The sequence below is a fragment of the Erythrolamprus reginae genome, chromosome 4 (genome assembly GCF_031021105.1).
Source record: "Erythrolamprus reginae isolate rEryReg1 chromosome 4, rEryReg1.hap1, whole genome shotgun sequence".
In the NCBI taxonomy this organism is placed as follows: domain Eukaryota; kingdom Metazoa; phylum Chordata; class Lepidosauria; order Squamata; family Dipsadidae; genus Erythrolamprus; species Erythrolamprus reginae.
This window is the reverse complement of record NC_091953.1, coordinates 114406008-114431078: the sequence shown is the minus strand read 5'-3', so window position 1 is coordinate 114431078 and position 25071 is coordinate 114406008. Positions and strand designations below refer to the sequence as shown.

Genomic DNA, 25071 nt, shown 5'->3' with positions numbered 1-25071 from the left:
ATCAGGCACAGGAAACTACCGCCTAGTTCTCATCTCCTTCAAGTGCTGCTTTGTTGTTATTGTTTCTTTCACATCCCCTTCCCTTCCGAACATTTTTCCCGTAATTATATTTCCCCTGCAGGAAGAAAAAAATAATAATTTGGGATATATTTTTTCTGCAGAAAGAATTACAAAAAAGGACTACAATATTCTTTATGCAAATTGGGATTGTCAAATTATATTCACAAGGGCTGTATATTTTTCCTCTATCTTAATGCAATTTGATCCAAAACCTATTATTATTTATGTTAATTCCTATCTTGACTCTCTAAAAAAGTGTAAAAGATCAGCTGTGTGCAGTGATGGGCTTCCAAAAAATTTTACTGCCGCATTGTGGGTGTGGTTTATTTTGTGGGTGTGGCTTGGTGGTCATGTGACTGGGTAGGAGTGGCTTGTCAGCCATGTGACCAGGTAGGAGTGGCTTGACAATCATGTGACCAGAGGTGGCTTAAAGACAATCATGTGTCTGGTTGGGAGTGGTCTACCAACCAAGATAACTTTTCAAATAGATACTTGGACTCTTTTTCAGTTGATTAAGCCACATTATTTGATTAGCCACAAAAAGGACAAATGATAGACAGCATTATTTGTTGAGGAGCACAGTAACATTTTAAGGTATTGTACTGAGCTTACAAGGTTCAGTATGATAACAGATTAGGCGTATGGAGAGGGGCGGCATACAAATCTAATAAATAAATAAAGTAGCTCAATTTTCTTTAAAAGTTCAGTTCTAGATAATGATTAAAGTAAAGCATTTATGGGTAAAAACATACTATTTAATTATTTCCTATTTTAAAAGTAATTAAGGATGATACTAAGGTACTAGAGAAGGAAGGACAATAAAACAACTATTAAGTATTCAATAAATAATGCATAAACATACTACCTCCATTTCGTTCCCCACCCCCCTATGGGGGGAGCAGCCCATTACTGGCTGCATGCAAAGTATATAAATCGGGTGAAATCCAGCAGCTTTTGACAGATTCTGGAGAACCGGTAGTAGAAATTTTGAGTAGTTTGAATAACTGGAAAATACCATCTCTGGCTGGCCCCACAGTGGGGTGGGAATGAAGATTTTGTAATACAGTATTCTTCCCCTGCCATGGCCACCAAGCCACACCCACCAAGCCACACCATGGCCACCAAGCCATGCCCAGTTTTAAAATAATGGATTTCACCACATATATATCCTTCCATTCCCCACCATCCACTCAGAGCTGAAGAGCTTCTTGGATAAGAAACAAAACATCTTCAAAGAAAAACCAGAAAGTCCAGTTGCCTCTTGAAAAAAAGCAGCTTTGGGATTTCCACCTACTTTAAAAAATCTGAGGGCAAGTGAAATGGATGGTTGCAAAGATGAATATCTGTTAAAATAACGGCAAAGTACCCACAATATACAGAGGAGAAACAGCCAAAAACAAATGATTTTCTTAATAGACTTGGGATTTAGCATTTTCTTTTGTTCAGAAATCTATGAAGAATAAGGCAAAAAAATTAAGTGAAAAGAATTGGCCAGAATTGTCTAAAGCAGTGTTTCCCAACCATGGCAACTTGAAGATATCTGGACTTCAACTCCCAGAATTCCCCAGCCAGCATTCGCTGGCTGGGGAATTCTGGGAATTGAAGTCCAAATATCTCCAAGTTGCCAAGGTTGGGAAACACTGGTCTAAAGAATAGAATCAATTGAAATAAACTGGCCAGATTGATTTACGGTGGATCCTATACAAAGACTACGTTCGACCCAAAGGACAAAGCTGCCGCAATATTTATAACCAGTATAATAATGTCCAGGGGTGGGCATGAGGCAGGACGGTGTGCCCCGAGTGAGTCATGGCCTTTGGGAGCAGCGCTGGGTTCCTGAAGGCCATGACTTGCTTGGGGTACCATCACCACGCCGAGAGATGGCTGCGACATGGGAGAAAACAGAGAAGGCCGTGCAGCCAGAGCTTGGGGCCGCCCAGCTTGCTCCCCACTCAAGCTGGTGCCCCTGCAGGAGATTGTGCAAGCACAGGAGCTACATAAGGGCCAGGGCGGGCTGCTCACAGTGCAGCGGGCAGCAGTGGGGTGGAGCGGGCACGAGCAATGTGGTGGAGTGGCGAGGCGGGTGAGCGGACAGGCCGGAGCGGCACGGCAGAGCGAGCGGTGGTTGTTATCTTATTTTGGTCCATTTTCAGGTCTTGCGCCAGTGATGGGCTCTTAAGGGTATGGTCAGGAACGCAGTACCGGTAGCAAAATTTGGAGCTCCACCCAACAGCACCCAATTTGCACTGAAAGATGTTGAAACAAAATGCATAAGCCACGCCCACAGTGTGGTAGTAAAAATTTTGGAAGCCCATCACTGTCTTGCGCAGGCACAGAAGTTGAATCCTGCGCTGGGCACGCATGCACTCCCATGCTCCTTGTCCATTCTGGTAGCGCTGGGAATGGTAGCCTGCCACTGATAATGTCTGTTATGGACGCACACTTATATTTGATTATACTCTATTTCAAATTACATGGGGGAGGTCATAGACTTTTCAAGACTAATTTAGACAGTTACAATCTCTGTTATTAATGGCTTTATACCACAAATATACACAGGTGTTTTAAAGTTGAGCAACTTGGAAGTTAGCCTAAGAGGCTGCATACCCTAGTTTAGTGTTGGCGAACCTATGGCACATGTGGAGCTATATCTAAGGGCATGCAAGGCATTGTCATATGTCAGCTGCTGTGCACATGTGTGTGCTGGCCATCTGATTATCGGTGTTCTTTCCGGCCATTTTTTGCCATCCCCAAAGTTGAGGAAAGCTTCCTAAAGTCTAAGGACAGTAAAAAATGGTCCAATGGCCCAACCGGAAGTTCGTTTCCAAAATTCCAGTTGGATAGTTTGGACATTTTTCACTCCCCCAGGCTTCAGGAGGCTTTCCTAGACCCTGGAAGAGCCCAAAGCAGCCCGATGGGCCTATCAGACATCTGGAGGCTTCAATGCTTGTGCATATGCACTGGAGGGAAGCATGGGGGGTTGTGCATGTGGGGGGCAGCACACATGCACAGGGGGGTGAGCATTGTATTATGTGTGTGGGCACCGAGTGGTTTGCCATCACTGCCCTAGTTGCTCCATTGGGTCAGTAGGAACTGAGGGCCAAATGGAGATAATCACCAATGGTAGAGAAGAACGGGCAGAGTTTGTGGAAGAAATGGCCTTATGTAGGCCTCTTCTAGGCTCTACCAAGATAGATAGGCTGAGGAATTCTGGAAATTGAAGTCCCCAAGTCTTAAAGTTGCCAAGGTTGGAGACCTCTGGACTAGAAGGTAACAGATAAACAGTGTTGGGAGGGACCTTATCGGTCATCTAGTCCAACTCCGGCCCAAGCAGGAGACCCTACATCTGCCTCTATCTAGGATCAAACTCACAACCTCCTGATTGTGAGAGCTCTCCAAGGTCCCTACAGTCCTATGAGTATCTATCTACCTTCAGTACAGTGGTACCTCTACCTAAGAACGCCTCTACATACAAACTTTTTTAGATAAGAACCAGGTTTTCAAGATTTTTTTGCCTCTTCTCAAGAACCATTTTCCATTTACAAACCCGAGCCTCTGAAACTGTAACTGGAAAAGACAAGGAGAAGCCTCCATGGGGCTTCTCTAGGAATCTTCTGGGAGGAAACAGGGCCGGAAAAGGCAGGGAGAAGCCTCCATGGGGCCTCTTTAGGAATCTCCTGGGAGGAAACGGGGCCAGAAAAGGCGGGGAGAAGCCTCCATGGGGCCTCTCTAGGAATTTACTGGGAGGAAACAGGGCCTCCACCCTCCCTGTGGTTTCCCCAATCGCATGCATTATTTGCTTATACATTGATTCCTATGGGAAAAATTGCTTCTTCTTACAAACTTTTCTACTTAAGAACCTGGTCAAGGAACAAATTAAGTTCGTAAGTAGAAGTACCACTGTATAGGGTTTCCACATGCAACAGTATCCTGGGTTTGATAGGTCCAATCTGGCAATCTTCTCTTATATAAGCTTTGGCTTACAAAACCTCCTATTAAAAAATATTTAAACACATTTGGTCAAACAAATGCCAAATGCTAAAAGTACCATTCGGACTCTGCACCCTATTTCTTTTCTTCTTCTTCTTTTAGTTAGAAATATGTTGTGTTTCAGATTAACAAAGAAATTAAGCATTAACTAAATGCTAGAATACCAAAAACAAAATATTAAAGAACAACAATCCAGAAGTACAAATTAATGATGCTATATTTTAAATTCGGGGCTGCAACTGAAGGATCCCAGCATTTTGTACTCATTGTCTCACAGACGTACTTGGCTTATGGTGTCCGATATCAATCAGATATGAAGAATGACCGCACTTACATCGGCTTTGCCACTCATTGAACACTTGTTCTCATGTAATGTGGTAATGTTATACTAGACTGGCACGTGGGCTTGCTACTCCTCAGTTGCAACAGAATAAACCACTGAGCATTGGTTGGCGCCGTGGAACATGTCGGGAATACAAATCGTTGCTTTCCTCTTCTGTTTCTGCGGAATAGGGGCAATTATTGCAGCCACGGCCTCAAATGAATGGAAAGTCACCAGCCGAGCATCTTCTGTGATAACGGCAACTTGGATCTTCCAAGGTCTCTGGATGAACTGCGCAGGAAACGCGATGGGCGCTTTCCACTGTAGGCCTCATCTGACTATCTTCAACATAGAGGGTAAGCTACCAAATGGCGGTGGATAGCCATGCAACAAGGGGCTCATGAATAAACGGAGCATGGATGTCTAGGAATCAATGTGGTACCCTGATATTTGTAAGCTTAGAGCAGGAGAGAGTTCTGCAAGGAACAAATTTCCAGACTGTTTATCACTATTATTAATAACAATACAGTGTTCCCTCGCTTTTCGCGGGGGATGCATTCTGAGACCGCCCGCGAAAGTCGAATTTCCGCGAAGTAGAGATGCGGAAGTAAATAAAAACATAGAAACATACGGTAGAAGACTGACAGCAGAAAACGACCTCATGGTCCATCTAGTCTGCCCTTATACTATTTCCTGTGTTTTATCTTAGGATGGATATATGTTTATCCCAGGCATGTTTAAATTCAGTTACTGTGGATTTACCAACCATGTCTGCTGGAAGTTTGTTCCAAGGATCTACTACTCTTTCAGTGAAATAATATTTCCTCACATTGCTTTTGATCTTTCCCCCAACTAACTTCAGATTGTGTCCCCTACACTATTTTTGGCTATGAGCAGTATCACAAACCTTCCCTTAACACTTTAAACCCCTAAATTGCAATTTTCCATTCCCTTAGCAACCATTTAGATTATTACTCACCATGTTTATTTATTAAAGTTTATTTTAAAAAAATTATTAAAAGCAGACAAAAGTTTGGCGATGACATATGACATCATCGGGTGAGAAAAACCGTGGTATAGGGAAAAAACCCGTGAAGTATTTTTTAATTAATATTTTTGAAAAACTGTGGTATAGACTTTTCACGAAGTTCAAACCTGCGAAAATTGAGGGAACACTGTATATTTGTTATTAAAACTTTTGTTCTCATAATCTTTAACTAGGCAAAGCATTATAGGGCACTGATGGCGAACCTATGGCACCTATTTGCTGTAACAGAGACTGTTGCCCTAGCTCAGCTCCGAGTGTGCTGAACTGCTTATTTTTTGCTCCTACAGAGTTTCCGGGGGGAGGGGGAGGATGTTTTTACCCTGCCCGGCTCCAGGGAAGCCTTTGGAGCCTGGGGAAGGCAAAAAACTACAGAGCCCACCAGAAGTTGAGAAACAAGCATTCAAATATGGGCATGGGCACTCGTGCATGTGTGATAGCATGCTTCCACGCTCTTTCGGCACCCGAGGAAACAAATGGTTCGCCATCATTGTCATAGTGCAATGATTTTTAAACCAAAGTTTTTCATTACTTACAGAATGCATTTAAAATCCAGGCTCCATAGCTCTGTGGAATTGAAATTTGGCATATTTTATCAGAATCTCCATGACATAAAATTATCGTTAAACATTTTATGAATAGTACAAGGTATCATCAAACATTTTCTGTAGCCAACTCCTAATGTTTGATTGTCTTATGCAGTTGAAAAGGGGGTAATTTCAAGGCAGATACATCTCTGAACAACTCCCTGAATTTTTAGGATTTTTTCAAGTACTATACCAATAGAAGCTCTGCCATTGTTGAAGGAATTGAGGAATCTGGTAAGGAAATACCTCTGTGATGGTGATCCAAGGAATCATCAGTTGTCTAGCAAGTTTTATAATTTCCCCCTTAAAGGAAAAACATATTCAATTTCTTGACCTGTTACATTGCAACTGTGCTTTGAGTCATTCCGTGTCAAGTGGACCAATTTTAAAGATCATCCCCACCTTACCATCTCAGATTTTGATGAAATTTGGCATCTCGTTTCTTTATGATATAAAACTATGCTGTGCGAAATTTTAGTTAAAAGACTAAAAATTGGGAGTTCTAGGAGACCTGCAGTAAAGGGTTGCAAAATGCTGAGTCCACAAAAATGACATTTTGGGCCAACTTCCAGAAGCTGTAAAAGCGGCAGTTTCAATAGTATGTTGGAGATATTTGGAGAACCTGCACACCTTGTAAGGCTCAATGTAGTTCTCTTACTTTTTACATGGTTCAGGCTCAAACTTTGCAAAACACCCCCCCCCTCAACAATGAATATACCAATTTTCAGGCTGCTGCAGTTTTAAAACTACCCATCTCATGATAACACCCTTAAGATTGTATTTAATTAACTTAAACCTAGCTCTTCACATTCTCAAGAGAAATTCCATTTCAGAAAAAATGATAAAGGTTTTTTTTTAAAAAAAATCAATGGTATCCCAATAGAGCAGTGTTTTTCAACCAGTGTGCCGTGGCACACTAGTGTGCCACGAGACATGGTCAGGTGTGCCGCGAAGCTCAGAGAGAAAGAAAGCAAGAGAGAGAGAAAGCAAGAGAGAGAGAGAAAGGAAGCAAGAGAGAGAAAGAGCGAGAGAGAGAGAAAGAGAACAAGAGAGAAAGAGAACAAGAGAAAGAAAGCAAGAGAGAGAGAGAGAAAGAGAGTGAGAAAGAAAGCAAGAGAGAGAGAGAAAGAGGGAGGGAAGGAGAGAGAGAGAAAGACATAGAGGGACGTAGGGAGGGAGAGAGAAAGAGCAAAAAAGAGAGGAAGGAAGGAAGAGAAAGAAAGAGGGATGGAGAGAGAGAAAGAAAGAAGAAGGAAGGGAGAGAAAGAGGGAGGGAGAAAGAAATAGAGCGAAGGGGAGGAAGAGAGAGAGAGAGAATATTTTGTCCAAAATCTTTTTAGCCCCCCCCCCTCCATGTGCCCCAGGGTTTCGTAAATGTAAAAAATGTGCCGCGGCTCAAAAAAGGTTGAAAATCACTGCAATAGAGCTTGCAAAGTCCAGTTCAGCAATCACCAATAAAACATTCCAGCAATCTCTAAAAGTCTTACACTGGTGTTACAAAGTATAAAAGCATTCTTTTTTCCTGAACTTTTCTGCAACTTTGTTCCCTCCATCCTTTCTCTGCCCAGGGAATCCTTTCTTTTGTCTTTAGATGATTCCCCAGCTTTTGATCCCCAGGGGGGGGGGGGAAATGAAGGTGCGGGGTTGGGGTGGGGGGTTGTGTTTGTTTGTTTACCTCAAGTGCTGGTTCAGTGCGAGGAAAGATTTTAAAGTTACTCAAGCGTTAAGATCCAGCCAGTCCTTCCTTCAACAACCTCCTTCTCCCTACTTTAAGCTAGCAAGGGACTCCCTAGAATGTTTATTTTTTTATTTGTTTGTTTTGTTTTAACCTTTTTTCCTCAGCAGCTGATGGTTAACAGAAGCCCCCCCCCATGCCCCCACCCCCGTCAGCCGAGGCGGAGGAGCCGCTCTTTCTCTCCAGCCAGAATGGAGAAAGAGAGATCCCCGTCTCTCTTCTCTCCTCTCCAGCCAGAAAGAGAGGAGAAATTTTCCTTGGGGTTGGGGGGGGGACGCCAATCAAGCTTCAAAGCATGCTGCATTTCTGTCCATGTGTGCCTGACCCATAGAAATAGCAAAGAATTGGAGAAATGTACATTATGACAGTATATTAATGCCAGAAAGTTTTCTTAAATGTAATCACGCTACTCCCAATTATTTAAATAGATCTGCTCCAAACATGACTATGTCAGGGTTTAATTCAGCTGCCGTATTTTAATACTAAAACAGGACACTGTTACATTTCAGATTATACTTTTACAGATCTTTAAAACTGATGTGGCTTTCTGGAAGTATACATTACTCTCTATTATTTAAAAGAAGATACAATAGCACTGGGTGTTTCCACCTGTATTCCCTCATCCAGCAAGTGTCCATCCACATCTTCCAGTACCAGCAACTACAGCACTTGGACAACAATATAAATTACCAAAAGATCCACCTAAATTAACAGTGAAAAATCCTTGTCTCTGCAACACTGATATTTTACTACAGCTTGGGAACCACTAAGACACCTCCTTTAGGCTTGGCAACCTAGGCAAAGGCATCCAAAAGAGGCTTGGGAACCTGGTGTAAGATGTCCACCTTCTGGCTTGGGAACTTGTGCCAAGTGTCCCACCCGTAACTGGACATGCCTGGTAATTGGGCGTGACCTCTTGGCAATGAACCACCATGGACCAACGGATGTTTAAAACACTAATTGAGTTACACAGCCATTAGAAACATCAATGGGCCTGCTTCCTCTATCATGCAACAAAACCCACTTTTTTGGACCCTTATATGAAACCTGGCCTCACCCTTCCATTTCCTAACAAACATTCCTATTTTTTAGTTTTCTTGAACACAGTCTTATAACATAATGTGTTCTTTATTTTTAAAAAATGCTGCTTAAAACAATATATTCTTAAAGAAGAGTCTGCTCTTTCTAATGGTACTAAATTGAAGAGAATTGTCCCACAGGATCAAACAGGGCATCAAAGATAGCCAAAATTAGGCAAAAACCCATTAAAGACCAACTTTGAACTCATATTTTTTCAACAATTTGAAGGAAAGTGCTGCAAATTGGAAGTCCTCGTTGCAGCTGTGTACTTAGTACACCTGCCTAAAATCAGCCTGAAAGGCCAAGTAGTTTTGAAACTACAGCAGCCTGAAAATTTGTGTATTTGAGTTTGAGCCTGAACCATGTAAAAAGTAAGGGTACTAGGTACATTGGGCTTTGCCAGTTTATAAACCTTACAAGGTGTGCAGGCTTTCCAAAAATCTCTAACATACTACTGAAACTGCCGTATTTACAGCTTCTGGAAGTTGGCCCAAAATGTCATTTTTGCGGATTCAGCATTTTGCAAACCTTTACTGGAGGTCTCCTAGAACTCCCAATTTTTAGTCTTTCGAACTAAAATTTTGCACAGCATAGTTTTATATCATAAAGAAACTACGTGCCAAATTTCATCAAAATCTGAGATGGTAAGGTGGGGACCACTGGTCCACTTGACAGAGAATGACCTCATTTTCTATTTTACTGCTCAGGGATTCAAATGTAAACATATTCAGTTCTATTTTATTTGCATAGGTTCAGAAATGTGTATTAAGATGTTAAGGCAGTAAGTGATAGCAGCTAAAAAGTCAAAACAAAAATAGCTGTACTAGAAGCACATTGCAAGCTAAAAAGAAAAATTACGTTTCTCAAAGTGTTCTTTCTGGAAAACGATTCCAGAATGCAGGTGCATAATTTCAGGGATTGAAATTCAACAGGTCCTAGAGAATCGGTAGCAGAAATTTTGAGTAGTTCGGATCACCGGCAAATATCACCTCTGGTTGGCCCAGAGAGTGGATGGGAATGAAGATTTTGCAATATCCTTCCCTTGCCATGCCTACCAAGCCATGCTCACAGAACCAGTAGGGAAAAAAATGTTTTTTGTCAAGTACATATTGGTGGTATACAAAGATATAATAATATTTATAAACATGATACTAGTAAAAAAGAAAGAAAGAAACATTGGGACAGGGGATGGAAGGCACGCTGGTGCATGCACTCCCCTTAGGAATCCGGAGAGGTCAACAGTGGATAGTCTAAGGGTAAAGTTTTGGGGGTTAGGTGATGTTGTGGTTAGCTTGGGCCCAGCTCCTGCCCCAAGGACTGTAGATGTGGGGGAGACATCCACATGCTGCAGGCCTGTTTTGCCTCCGGTGGAATTTGCTGATGAAGGCTCCTCTGACCAAGAAGACATGAGTGACAGGGTAAAGTTTGGGGGGTTAGGTGATGTTGTGGTTAGCTCGGGCCCAGCTCCTGCCCCAAGGACTGTGGATGTGGGGGAGACATCCACATGCTGCAGGCCTGTTTCCCCCCCCCGGTGGAATCTGCTGATGAAGGCTCCTCTGACCAAGAAGACATGAGTGACAAGGAGGAGGAGAATGTGGCAGACAGCTCAGAAGGAGATCAATTATCTAGCTCCTCCTTGGATTCAGAACAAGAGTTAATGATACAGCCACGCATGCGGAGAGCGACGCATAGGCAACAACAACTGAGAGATTATTATCAAAGAAAATGAGGCCACCTGTGGTTGGGTGGGGCTGTGGTAATTAGTGAGGCTGCTACAAATAGCAGCCTGTGGGTTTGGCCATTGTGGAGGATTATCTGATCGTTGTGTTTCGTGACTGCTTTACTGACTTTGACCTTTTGTGTGCTGATTTTTCCCCGCTTTGAAACTAAACCAGAGCAAAGTGTGTTTCACTTTGTGAAAGAAGAAGGACTGTGAATTGCCTCACAGCTGCAAGCTAAGTATCACAGAACTGATAAGGGACTTGTACAAATTACCAGTTTGTTTGGAGAGGAGTGTTCTTTGCTATACCAAAAGAGGGCTTAGTTTAAGTGAATTTTCATTATAAAGAACATTGTTTTGAATTTTCAAACGTGTGTGTGTCTGAAATTTGTACCTGTGAATTTTTGGGAGGAGTCTACCAGAGAGCCCGACAGAACAGGTGATGATACTGCAAAGTCTGGTAGTGAGTTCCATGCATCGACTACTCAGTTACTAAAGTCGTATTTCCTACAGTCAAGTTTAGAGCGGTTTACTTTAAGTTTGTGTCTATTGTTTGCTCGTGTGTTGCTGTGGTTGAAGCTGAAGTAGTCGTTGACAGGAAGAATGTTGTAGCAGGTGATTTTATGGGCTATGTTTGGGTCGTGTTTAAGGCGACGTAGTTCTAAGCTTTCTAAACCTAGGATTTTGATTCTAGTTGCGTAGGGAATTCTGCTACACATGGAGGAGTGGAGAGCGCTATGTGAAACTACGTGAAACTATTTGACATAGTTTCATTCAAGGCTCCAGAATCGCTCCATCAATCATTGCAATATAGTCTTCTTTGAAAAAATGTTAGCACAATAGATTGGATTCACACAGGAGAGACTATACAGTATTAGGACAGGTACTTTCATGGACCTTTAACAGAATGAAACTCGGGGGTGGTGGGGAGAATGGAAACTTATTGCTTGAAGCACTGGGACCCTTTCATTAAAAGTTCATTAAAAGCTACTGCCCGGATTGGGGGGTACGCAGTGGGGTAGTGAAAATGGAGCTCCACCCCAGAGCACCCAATTTGCACTGAAAGATATTGAAAGAAAATGCAGGGCGTCCTGCATAAACCACAGTGTGGTAGTAAAAATTTTGGTAGCCCTTCACTGATTAAAAGTGTCTTGGAGGACACAACATATCTGTTCTGTAATCATCACACTGGCATACTACTGGCCAGAGTTATCATTTTATGAATCAAATAATCCTGTGGCATCTTAAAATTTGACATACGTATGCTTTTGTAGATAAGAACTGACTGCACTGGGTCAGAAGGGCTATGAGAAAAAGGAGATAAAGCACTTTTTATACAGACGAGGATGAACTGGAAGATAGAGATCAACTTTCCTTTCTCAAATCTCAATGCATTTCACAGGGCTGTAGTAGTGGAGAAAATATAGGTAGTCCTGTATTTCTGTTGCTAAGTGAGACATTTGTTAAGTGGGTTTTGCTCTATTTTACGCCCTTTCTTAGCGACATCATTTAGACTTATATACTACTTCATAGTGCTTTTACAGGCCTATCTAAGCTGTTTACAAAATCAACATATTGCCCCCAACAATCTGAGTCCTCATTTTACCCACCTTGGAAGGATGGAAGGCTGAGTCAACCTTGAGCCGGTGGTGAGTAGTGATGGGCGAACCCAATGGTGTTCGGGTTCGGCAAGTTCAGACAAACTTCACGCAAAATTCAGCCGAACCCGAACCCAAACAATTCGTGGCGCCAAAGCTCCGCCCCCGGAATCCCATCATTTTTTATTTTTATTTATTTTCATTTTTACGAAAAAGGATGCCGCAGTGGCGCCGCAAGCAAAGGGAGGTCCTTTCATGTGAAAATAAAAACTTTTATTTTTACATGAAAAGACCTCCCTTTGCTTGCAGCGCAGCTGCGGCGTCCTTTTTCGTAAAAAAAAACCAAAAACATTTACATGAAAAGACCTCCCTTTGAAGCAGCTGGGGAATCCTTCCCACAAAGAGATTCTGGGGGCGGAGCTTTGATGTCACGTATACCGGCAAGTTGCTAAGGACGCCAAAGTGATCACTTCCTGGATTCCATGGAATCCAGGAAGTGATCACTTTGGCGCCCTTAGCAACCTGCTGGTGTACGTGATGTCAAAGCTCCGCCCCTGGAATCTCTTTGTGGGATTCCCCAGCTCCTTTTGTACCTCCCAACTGGCTGACAGCTCCCTGGTGTTTGCCTTCCTCCGCTGCCACCGGCGCCCGGCTCCTCCTCCTCTTCTCAGTAGATGACAGCCGGGCGGTGGCTTTCGTGGTGTTCGGCATGAACACCAAACTAAAGCACGAATTTTTAAAAAAATTCGGGTTCGGGTCCAGTATGCCGAACACCACAAAATTTGATCTGCACCCAAATTGTACGGGTTCGGTTCGCCCAACACTAGTGGTGAGATTTGAACTGTTGAATTACAGCTAGCCATTAACTGAAGTAGCCTGCACTGCTGCACTCTAACCACTGCACCACCGCAGTTCTTCTTGCCACAGTTGTTATGTGAATCACTGCAGTTGTTAAGTTTTGGTAAGATGGGTTGTTAAGTGAATCTGGTTTCCCCCTTGACTTTGCTTCTCAGAAGGATACAAAGATGATCACATGACCCCTAAGATCCTGCAAATGTCATAAATATAAGTCAGTTGCCAAGCATCTTAATTTTGATCCCATGTTCTTGGGGTGATGCTATGGTTGTTAAGTGTGAAAAACGGCCATAAGTCATTTTTTTTTAGTGTCCTTGTAACTTTGAACAGTCAGTAAATGAACTGTTGTAAGTCAACAACTACCCGTCAAAAAAGGGAGAGCTACAAACTATACATAGTCTTCAACTCTTAGAGAAAAATCGACCATAAATCAAATTATTAATTTGCAACATGAGTGCCTGCATATATTAATTTCTAGGTTGGTTGGTTGGTTTATTGAATATGGCCATCCATCTCACTTGCATGCTTAACTTACAGTTAAAAGAGGGGTGGGCTACTGACCGGACAGGGAGAATGCAGTGGGCTAGCGAAAATGGAGCTCCACCCCAGAGCACCCAATTTGCACTGAAATATGTTTTTTTAAATGCATGGCGTCCTGTATAAGCCACGGCCACAGTGTGGAAGTAAAAATTTTGGTAGCCCTTCACTGAGTTAAAATACAACTAAATATCACAACATTCCACCATTAAAACCAACTTGAGAACAGTTAAAAGCTACACTTAAAAAGTTAAAAATGCCTTCTACTATATCCAAACAGTTGTACTGGAAGATCTAGAAAAAATAAAACAAGGCTAGGTTTTATTTATTTTATTATTTATTATTTAGATTTGTATGCCGCCTCTCTCCGAAGACTCGGGGCGGCTCACAACAAGATAGAACAAATCATAAATAATCCAAATAACTTTAAAATATTTAAAGATGTAAAAGAACCCCATATACTAACAGACACACACACAAGCATACCATGTATAAATTGAACATGCCCGGGGGAGGTGTTTCAGTTCCCCCATTCCTGATGGCAAAGGTGGGTTTTAAGGAGTTTACGGAAGGCAGGAAGAGTAGGGGCAGTTCTAATCTCTTTTAATTTGTTTTGTGCCCATTAGGGTATTCTTTGCTTAGTGCAAGATTAACAATATACACAAGTATGTTGCATTAAGATGATAAACATCTTCCATGGATTGGGATAACCAACAACAAAGCTAAGCCATGTTGGAGGTTCGCCCGAGAAAATCTTTCCTTCCCTTTTCAGCCCATGAGTAGTGTTGGGCGAACTGAACTTGCAAAGTTTGGATTCGTGCTGAACTTTGCAGTGTTCAGCATGCCGAACCCAAACCCGAACATTTTTAAAAGTTCGGGTTCAGCGTTCACCATTCACTCGAGCACCGCGAAGCACCGCCGCCCGAGAGGAGAGTGGGGAATCCCACGATGGGATTCCGGGGGCGGGGCTTTGTCATTACTGGCTGGCCGAAATGGGGAGGAAGGAGTCTCCGTGACATCAAAGCCCCGCCCCCGGAATCCCATCGTGGGATTCCCCACCTCCTTTTGCTTGCAGCGCCGCTGTGGCATCCTTTTCCGTAAAAATAAAAGGAAGCAAAAGGAGGTGAATTCCCCACCTCCTTGTTTATTTTTACAGAAAAGGACGCCGCAGCGGTGCTGCTGCTGTTCGCGTTCAGGTTCGGGTTTGGCGAACTCACCCGAACTTTACGGCAAAGTTCGTCCAAACTCACCGAACCCGAACTTTTTATTATTATTATTATTATTATTATTATTATTATTATTATTATTATTATTATATATTGGATTTGTATGCCGCCCCTCTCCGGAGACTCGGGGCGGCTAACAGCAACAATAAAACTGTGTACAATAGTAATCCAATACTAAAAACGATTAAAAACCCATTAATATAAAAACCAAATATACATACAGACATACCATGCATAGAATTGTAAAGGCCTAGGGGGAAAGAGGATCTCAATTCCCCCATGCCTGATGGCAGAGGTGGGTTTTAAGTAGCTTACGAAAAGCAAGGAGAGTGGGGGCAATTCTAATCTCTGGGGGGAGTTGGTTCCAGAGAGCCGGGGCCGCCACAGAGAAGGCTCTTCCCCTGGGTCCTGCCAAGCGACATTGTTTAGTTGATGGGACTAGGAGGAGGCCCACTCTGTGGGACCTAACTGGTCACTGGGATTCATGCAGCAGAAGGCGATCCCTGAGATAATCTGGTCCGGTGCCATGAAGGGTTTTATAGGTCATAACCAACACTTTGAATTGTGACCGGAAACTGATCGGCAACCAATGCGGAGTGTTGGTGTAACATGGGTTCGCCCAACACTACCCATGAGTAAAAGAACAGAGCTGTATTTGGGGACAACATTACAATGGAAACAGTTGTTGCCTTTCTCTGACTCAAAAGACCCAAGCATCTATGAAGAAATCCATGTCAAATCAATAGGCTTCCATTCATGGGGCTTTGGACTGATGCTATTTTAAAGGCTTCTACTGTTTCTCTATCACATTCTGCCTCGTTGTCACAATGAACTTTTTGCTGGTTATATAAGAATGTCCATATTGGACATAACCAAGCATTTATGTATGCTTTAACCTATGGGAATGAATTATGTATATAAATCCACGTTATAAAGAAATATGCAATACCCTTTCCTTTCTTTTAAAGTTACTCCAAATACATTGTAACTTAAATTAATAGTAAATAGTAAATTTAATAATAATGAATAAGTGAATATCCCACTATTCATCTAGAAGACCAAGGCAACACAGATAGAGATTTTATCAACATCATAAGAGTTCTTTGAGATTGATTGCTGTTCCAACTTATCCTGTTGGTTCTGCTTAATTTCCTTTACTCTATCACAATTTCTTTCTTTTGCTTGAGTAAAAACTGGTTTTGATTAATTCTGTAGATTTATGGTTCTATTTCTGTTGATTTTTGTTTTCTATTTCTGCTTTGTTTTCTATCTCTGTTTTGGATATAAATAATGTTTTCTTCTTCATCTTCTCCACACCTATCAAGGACTTATGAAGAGACTCTTTGTACTCAATCATTTCTGGGGCAATGCTCTTGGTTGATCTTGGTTCCAAAATTAAGCTGCATGCCGTTTTCTGTAAAACTAGCTACGGGCAAGTTCAGAGATATATCAGGTACTGATTCTAAAATAATATGGGAAAACAGCAGCAGAAATGGATTAGCAATACACAAGGCACATAACTCTTGTCGTTGCTTCTGATTTTCCAATATATTAACAGTTTCCACAATAAAGGAACAAACTTTACTCGGCATTTTTGGGAGGAAGAAGACAGTAGTGGGTTCCTACTGGAATGGATAAGGACACCGCCCCGATAGCAAAAGTTGAGCTGCATGCGCAGCTTTGAGTGTCTTGCATTCTCCTGTGCGTGTCCCAGCATGTTTTTGCTTCTGAGCTTGCAGAGGGTGAGAGAGAGAGAGAGAGATTTTGGCAATTTTTTGCTTCCATACATGCGCAGAAGCAAAAAAATCACCCAAATCTCCCTCCTCATGAGATTTTGCTTCCTGCACATGCGCCGAAGCAAAATCACATTGGGGTGCTGTTATGGTTGGCTCTGGCCCAGCTCCTGCCCCAGGGAATGTGGAGGTGGAGGCAGGGGAAACGTCAACATGTCCTTGGCCTGTTTTGTTGCCGGCAGAGTCAGGGAGTGCAGTTTCCTCAGATGAAGAAGAAGGTGGGGGTGACTTGGAAGAGGTGGGGGGCTTGGTACACAGCCCAGGAAGCCAATCGCCACTATCTTCGGTCGATTCGGATGACGAAGTGTTAGTCCCACACAGGCGCAGACTTATGCATCGAAGAGACCAATTGAGGAAATATTACAGGAGAAAAGAGAGGCCACCTGTGTTTGGGTGGGGCTCCAGTAATTAGAGCTGCTGCTATAAATAGCAGCGTGCTAGTTTGGCCATTGTGGAAGATTATCTGATTGCAGTTCTTCAGGATCATGCCTCACTGTGTCTGAACTTTGTTTGTGGATTTTTTACGCCTTTGACACCAAAGCAGAATAAAGTGTGCGTGTGTGTGTTTCACTTCGTGGGAAGAAGGAGGGCTGTGACATTTCTTCACAGCTACTAGCTGTTCTGTCTGGGTCCCCCCAGACGCCAACACCAACTAAAAAGAGTATCCAGACACACTGGTAAAAAGCAAAGGCAGTTTATATATTTGAAAGCAAACACAGGTAACAAAAACTGTTCTTACAGACAGGAACGTTATGAAGCTTCACAGAGGTTTCACAACAGCCAGGCAATACAACAGGATTCTTGCTGGCAAAAACAACACTGGAGGTAATAAAACCCACGCCTCCCCCAAGTCTTCAGCCTTCGAAGCCACAAGCCAGGATCAGAGACGCCAAGAATCGACGCAAGGTCACAGGACTCCCAATTGATAACTCTCCACAATACAGTAAGGGCGGGCCTGCCTTTTCAACCGTGCTGAGGAGAACCACACCCAAACCCAGCTGTTACCAATTCAGGGATGGAAATACCTTGCTAATTGGCCCCTTCTTTGGGCTGCCCGTCTCTGCCTCATATCTATGATAGCCTGGGCGTCTTCATCTAATGAATCCAGGCTACTCGCTGGGGAGAGCCCCTCCCTGGGGGTCTCAGGCTGCTGTCCCTCCTCCTCTTCCTCTTCTGCCTGGTCCTCCCCCTCCTGTTCATCGTCCTCCCCCTCTGAGCATGGATCCGGCAGAGTTCCAGCCGTTCCCTGAGGAGCCTCAGGCTGAATCACAACACTAGCTAAGTACTTAAGGACTGATTAAGGGACTTGTACAGCCGACAAGGTTGTTTTGGGGAAGAGTGCTCTTTGCAATACAAAAAGGGTGCTTTGTTTCTTGTGAATTTTGTGATAAAGGACATTGTTTTGAATTTTCAAACGTGTGTGTGTCTGAAATTTGTACCCATGAATTTTCGGGAGGCTTCTACCAGAGAACCCGGCAGAACAGGTGCACACACTCATGCACACAAGCAGGGGTGGGCAGCAGGCAGGATGGGGTGGAGCACAGTTCCACTGGCGGAAATGAAGCTGTGTGCCCAGCTCCAGCTGACTATCCTCCCGTTCCCTCCTCTTCCTCCTCCTCAGAAAGTGGCAGGGAAACCAGCACCGACAGGAGTTGCAGGGGGCCCATTTCCTCCCCCCTCTTTTCTCAACAGCTGATTGGCACCCATTCGCATAGCTACCCAGCCTGAGGCAGGGGGGTGACCCAGGAAGGAGAGTGCGGGAAACGCGAAGCAAGTTGTCACCCCAGCAAGCGATACTGGTGATGTTGTAAGTCGAGGACTTGACAGTTCACTTGAACGATGATGATCGTTCAAGCCACTCCCACCTGGTTACATGGCCGGCAAGCCACTTCTACCCAGTCACATGACCGGCAAGCCACACCCACAAAAGAAGCCACACCCACAGTGTGGCAGTAAAAAATTTGGCTGCCCATTACTGCACACAAGACACCTGAAGCTGTGCGCGCAGTACAGTGGTAGCAGCAGTAGGAGCAATCTGCCCAATCTGGAAGAAGAGGTTACATGTTTCATGAATAAACAAGAGATTAATTTCTCCTTGGTTGAAGAGCCACTTATTCCCTTGACCCATTGTGTTACACATGCCTGTATGTAGCATGGGTTTGCATATCCGCCACTGATTGATTAATCTAGTGACGAGAGAAACAAACTGCTGTCAGTGGTCGGCTTGGCTGCAGAGATGCCTATAAAGGAAGCATCCCTGCAGCCTGCCAGAATTTCCTATTCCTAACATCTAGGAGAAATAAAGATGCTGAACTGTTCCCATGTCTCGTTCCTTCTTTTGCACCCACATTTAACACTGGCGATGAAGGTGGGATCTTGAAGAAGGACAACAGAACCCACCTCATGGCATCTGCGACCATCTTTCAAGAAAACATTGTCCTACTTTGACCAACCTGAGGATGGTTACTCACACCTCCCCCGCTCCAGCAATCTTTGACCCAAAGATGGAAGAATGGCACACATATGTGAGCTGGTTCCACATGTTCCTGGAAGTCAATAATTTCCAGGACTTATCCAACAACAGAAAGAGGATTCATGTTCCTCAGCTACAAATATCTACAAGATGATCCAGACTCTTGTAGCACCCACCGATATCGAATCCATCTTGTGGGCGACTCTACAGACGACACTGAAAGACTACTATTTATTTATTTATTTTATTTTATTTATTTATTCTTTGTCCAATAAACAATACATATGGAAGAGAATAGACATTAAGTAATATATATAAAAATAGAAAGTAAAAAAGAAGAGAAGTAGGTGGGAGGGAGAGAATATATATGATATAAGAGATAGGGTGAGAATATATATTATATATATATATATATATATATATATATATATATATATATATATATACACATACATACACACATAGAGAGAGAGAGAGAGAGAGAGAGAGAGAGAGAGAAGGAGAGAATATATATGATATATGATATAAGGAAAGGCAATTGGACAGGGGACGATAGGCACATCAGGGGACTTATATATGCCCCTTACTGTCCTCTTAGGAACATGGAGAGGTCAATCGTGGAGAGTCTAAGGGAGAAATGTTGGGGGTTGGGAGTTGACACTATTGAGTCCGGTAATGAGTTCCATGCTTCGACAACTGGATTGTTAAAGTCATATTTTTTACAGTCAAGTTTGGAGCGGTTAATATTAAGTTTGAATCTGTTGTGTGCTCTTGTGTTGTTGCGGTTGAAGCTGAAGTAGTCGTTGACAGGAAGGACGTTGCAGCATATGATCTTGTGGGCAATACTTAGATCGTGTTTTAGGCGCCGCAGTTCTAAGCTTTCAAGACCCAGGATAGATAGTCTATTTTCGTAGGGTATTCTGTTTCGAGTGGAGGAGTGAAGGGCTCTTCTGGTGAAATATCTTTGGACGTTTTCGAGAGTGTTGATGTCTGAGATGTGGTGTGGGTTCCAGACAGATGAGCTGTATTTGAGAATGGGTCTGGCATAGGTTTTGTAGGCTCTATGCTCCAACAGCAATCCCAATTGTAAACCGGAACAAGTTTTACCATCGTTACCAAAGAGAAAGCAAAACGATAAATGACTTTGTGGCCAAACTCAGAGGGATCACAACAAAATGCAAATTTATAAATCCTGAAGAGATTTTTTAAAATCTGGGCTGAAAAACTTTCTTGAGTATTGTAGAGAAATGAGACTATCAAGGTTAGAAAAATGAATCCTCATCATCAAATCTTTATTCAATCACAGACCAACACAGAAAAGTGAATAATTGAATGGGATGGTTTATCTTCCATTAATATGAATCCATTTTAATGGTGGTTGCTTTACATTCAATAGCTTTATAGAAATTAAAAAGAAATAGGCCAATACCAGAAAGTACATTTTTAAATGTACTTAGTTTTAGCCAGAGTGGAATAAAAATATTATTATTTTATTCAGTTGGATAAGAAATTATCTGGACCGGGTCGCATTTTCTGGACAAAGCTTCTTGAGATATATATTTCACAAGAATAAGGATATGTGATATATATATCCTTATATATGGTATATGATCCATACATGGTCTTTTAAGACTGAAGGATGCCAATGCAAAAAAAAAATGTTATATGACTTCTGGTATAATAATTTTTCACTACTAGAAGTGAAAACATGGTTCACTCCCACATAATTATCTGTTGCCCAAACTGGCCAGAACCTTATAGCCTTCTATGAACAGTTATTTTGTGCAGCTTTTATCTTAAGATGTAATATCTGATTAACTATATTAACGCATGAGGTGATGTCTTTATAGACACCAAAAACAGGGACAGTGGACTTTGTCTACTGTTTTTCAAGTAACAATGATGAGCAAACTGTTCCTGGAATTACATGTCATTTTGAAACAGCCCATTGGCTCAGAAGGATGAACCCTGATGAAGGAAATGAGAACTCGTGACTTTAATATTTCCTTTCGCAAATGTAGGCAATCCAAAAAAGACACCTTTTAGGATAGATAAATAGATGTATGCAGTGATGAGCTCCTAAGGGTACGGTCAGGAACGCAGTACCGGTAGCAAAATTTGGAGCTCCAAAGCACCCAATTTGCACTGAATGATGTTGAAACAAAATGCCCACAAGTGTGGTAGTAAAAATTTTGGTAGCCCATCACTGTATGTATGTATGTAAAATCCTGGTAAGGGTATGGCTAGCTGATGAGAGCATCATAAGCTCGAAATAGATCTATACTAGTCCCCCTTCCTTTTCATTAACAGAAAAATATGTTACACAGACAGACAGACAGATAGATATAGATAGATAGATAGATTTGTTTTTCTGTCGAAAAGGGTATTTATTTTCTGTCCAAAAGATATGTTCCAGTAAGGGTCTGTCTGTCTGATGTGACCAAATAAGGTCACAATAGATCTATAATAGGCTCCCTTCCTTTTCACTTATCAGCAAACAAATATGTAATTAGATAGATAGATAGATAGATAGATAGATAGATAGATAGATAGATAGATAGATAGATAGATAGATAGATACTTAGATACTTAGATACATAGATACTTAGATACTTAGATACATATACGTACATCTAATGAATCAGGAGTTATTGCTAATGTGTATACACAAAACCAAATAATTCCAAAAACAGAATTTCCCAACAAATCTTTTTGCTTTCTTTTACTTCTACTTTTAACCAACAGAAGGGTTGAAGACAGAAAAAAAAAAGATAAAGGGATGGAAGGCAGGAGGCCATGCAAAGTTTAACAAAGAAAAATGGTTTACAGAGGCTTTTTGTTCCTGAAAACATTTTTATACTGTATTTAAAAAACAACAACAACAAACCCTAAAACAGGCCAATTTAGAGAAATTGGAGGTTTAAAAAGCTATCGTGGATGTCATTAGCCTTTCCAATTTTGTTCCTCTGAAGCTAAAAAGAAAAAAAAAGCTCAAAACCTTTTTTACTCCCACCTCCCTGTTTACACTGTTACTATAATACTCAGTGTAAGAAAGAACTTTGCCCAATTCGGATCTTACTGCAATGGTACCTTCTCAGGTCAATGCTTCTAAACAATGTTTGACATCAACAACCATTCTGGTTCACTGAAGCATGTGATAGTAGCTGGATGCCCTCACCATCATCCCAAGCAACTCTAAACCTTGCCACAGACCTGGGCAATGGGTTTAGAGAAAAAGGTTTAAGTTAAGCATCAAATGCCAGGGTCCCCATTCTTTGCCATGTGTTTAAGGCAAAGCCTTAAACATTAACTCAGATTTTATTGTGGCTATATAGTTATAGTATTGGAAATTGCCTGCTTGCGTCTGATTCTCTTCAAACCCACTGCACCTAATGATGGTGAGAATACACTCTTCTCTATTCCTAAACTTTGGCCCAGGAATGACAATTAACCCTTATAGGGTAGGACAACGTTCCTCCACTTTCTCAAAGTTGCCTGGGATGATGGTGAGGGCGTTCATCTATTATCACAACTTTTAAGATGCATGGACTTCAAATCCCAAATTCCCAGCCAGCGTGTCTGGTTTGGAAATTCTGGAAATAGATGTCCACACATCTTAAAATGGCCAAACTTAAGAAGCTTTGGTGTAGGACAGTGATGGTGAACCTTTTATACACCGAGTGCCCAAACTGTGCATGTGCATGCATGCCCAAACTGAAAAGTACATGCGGGAGGGGGGACACATGCATTTGAGGACATGCTATCAGAGCTGCACTTTAGGAAGCTAGCCAGCCCAAGCAGCAAACCAACCCAACCAGCTAAACAACCCTACCAGCCAGCCACAGACCAGTACATATGGCACTGAAGTCTTCAATGAAACACAGCAGCAGTAGAAAGTCTTGGAAAAATATATTTACTTCTTATTTACACTACTACTGTATACTATCTTTACTATATATACATCACACTAGTATCTCACCAGTATCTCACTACAACTATCCCACGAATCCCAGCGACTGGTTAGGTCCCACAGAGTTGGCCTTCTCTGAGTTCCGTCGACTAAACAATGTCGTCTGGCAGGACCCAGGGGAAGAGCCTTCTCTGTGGTGGCTCCGACCCTCTGGAACCAGCTCCCCCCAGAGATTAGGATTGCCCCCACCCTCCTTGCCTTTTGGAAACTCCTTAAAACCCACCTCTGCCATCAGGCATGGGGGAATTGAAACATCTCCCCCTTGCCCATGTAGTTTTTGTGTATGATTCAATTGTGTGCTTGTTTTTTATATATTGGGGTTCTTTTGGATTTTTTAACTTAAAACTGTAATTTAGATTGCGAAATATTAGATTTGTTAGTATGTTTTGTTTACCATTGTTGTGAGCCGCCCCGAGTCTACGGAGAGGGGCGGCATATAAATCCAATAAATCTAATCTAATCTAACCTATTTTAGTTACAATAACTCACAGGAACCAAGAGACCAATACAGCAACTTCTGAGTACACTTCACACAGAGCAGGATCAGATACCAGAGAGCAAGCGAGCAGAGAGAGAGCAGAGACCTCTTGCATATTTAAATACTTTTCACCATACTTAATTACCTCAGAATGACTCAGCATTCTCAACATAGGTCTTCCTTCTTCATTGAGATATTACCTCAGGATATGCTTAATCCTGACACATGCGTGCATATGCGTGTACATGCACATGCACAGACATGCACACATGCGTAGCAGAGACCCAAAGGCCAGCTGGCCTGTATGAGGTGGGGCATCCCAATAGCGGCAGTGTGGCAAGAGATAAGATCTTTTTCTTTCCTGAGTTTCATTGTTTACAGGAAAACAGAAGGTCATGAAAGAAACACCACGGAGATCTGACCTCTGGGTGCCACCTCTGGCAAGCGTGCTGTAGGTTTGCCATCACGGGTGTAGGAGAAATTCTCACCATAGACTCGTTTCCAAGCAACCGTCTCTATGGGTTGAAGCTGAACCTGTGCGACGTTGCTGAAACTCATATTGTAACCAGAGTACATATTGGACCAGAGTATCTACAAGACCACCTTCTGCCGCACGAATCTCAGCAGCTGATTAGGTTCCACAGAGTTGGCCTTCTCTGGGTCCTGTCGACAAAACAATGCTGTCTGGCGGGACCCAGGGGAAGAGCCTTTTCTGTGACGGCCCCAGCCCTCTGGAATCAACTACCCCTCGAGATTTGAACTGCCCCTACCCTCCTTGCCTTTCGTAAAATGTTGAAGACTCACCTTTGCCGCCAGGCATGGCGGGATTAATATCCCCCCCCTCCTTTTTTCTCTGACCTTTATTAAGTTTATGTTCAGTTGGACTGAGTGTGTATGATTGTGTAGCAAATACGTTTTTTATAACAATGTATTTTTAAATTAGTTTTTTAAATTTTTTAACATTAGATTTGTATTTATATTGGATTACCGTTATGTTGTGAGCCGCCCCAAGTCTTCAGAGAGGGGCGGCATACAAATCTAATAAATAATAATAATAATAATAATAATAATAATTATTATTATTATTATTATTATTATTATTATTAACATTCTTTTTTCCCTTCCCTTTCCTTTCCTTTCCTGCATCTCACATAATCAAGCTCAGACTTGTTCTGCACAATTTGTCCCAAACTAAGCAACAGGATTAGATGGCTCATTAAGGAATTAATTCCAGCAAATGCATTCCAAACCTGACTTTAAAAAACCCAAAACAAATGGAAACTTCATTTCAGATGAGCTAGACATTAATTAAGTGGCCCATGCTGAACTCAGAGGCATTGGCACAAAATTGAAATTAATCTTATTCTATTGCCTATGGGTACTGAGAACTAGCGTCCATAAAATTATTTTAATGACACTACGATACTTTTTTTTTCCTGATAAAAATGCTCCTTGCTTTTTTACTTGCTTTAGAATTAGGATATGAAAGTGTGATTAGAAATGTTATGAAATATTAGGTGAAACCCTCTCAAAGGTTTTAAATCTTGAGAGTCAACTAGACGAGTCTTGAGAGTCAACAAAATTGAACGGGTCCAAAGACGG

The 25071-nt window shown here is 42.1% G+C and overlaps 1 protein-coding gene across 4 annotated transcripts in view; it reads left to right on the top strand.

Annotated features, from left to right (window-relative positions):
• Positions 1–25071, top strand: part of DNAJC3 (DnaJ heat shock protein family (Hsp40) member C3) — a 79793-nt gene that overhangs the window by 10651 nt on the left and 44071 nt on the right. For 3 of the 4 annotated variants that reach the window (XM_070751289.1, XM_070751287.1, XM_070751288.1), the window contains one exon: positions 4564–4728. In XM_070751289.1, coding sequence (XP_070607390.1) covers positions 4659–4728 — 70 coding nt within the window. In that variant the 5' untranslated portion in view covers positions 4564–4658. Of the gene's footprint in view, positions 1–4416; positions 4729–25071 lie in introns of those variants that run through there. The other variant, XM_070751286.1, reaches the window with a different exon arrangement.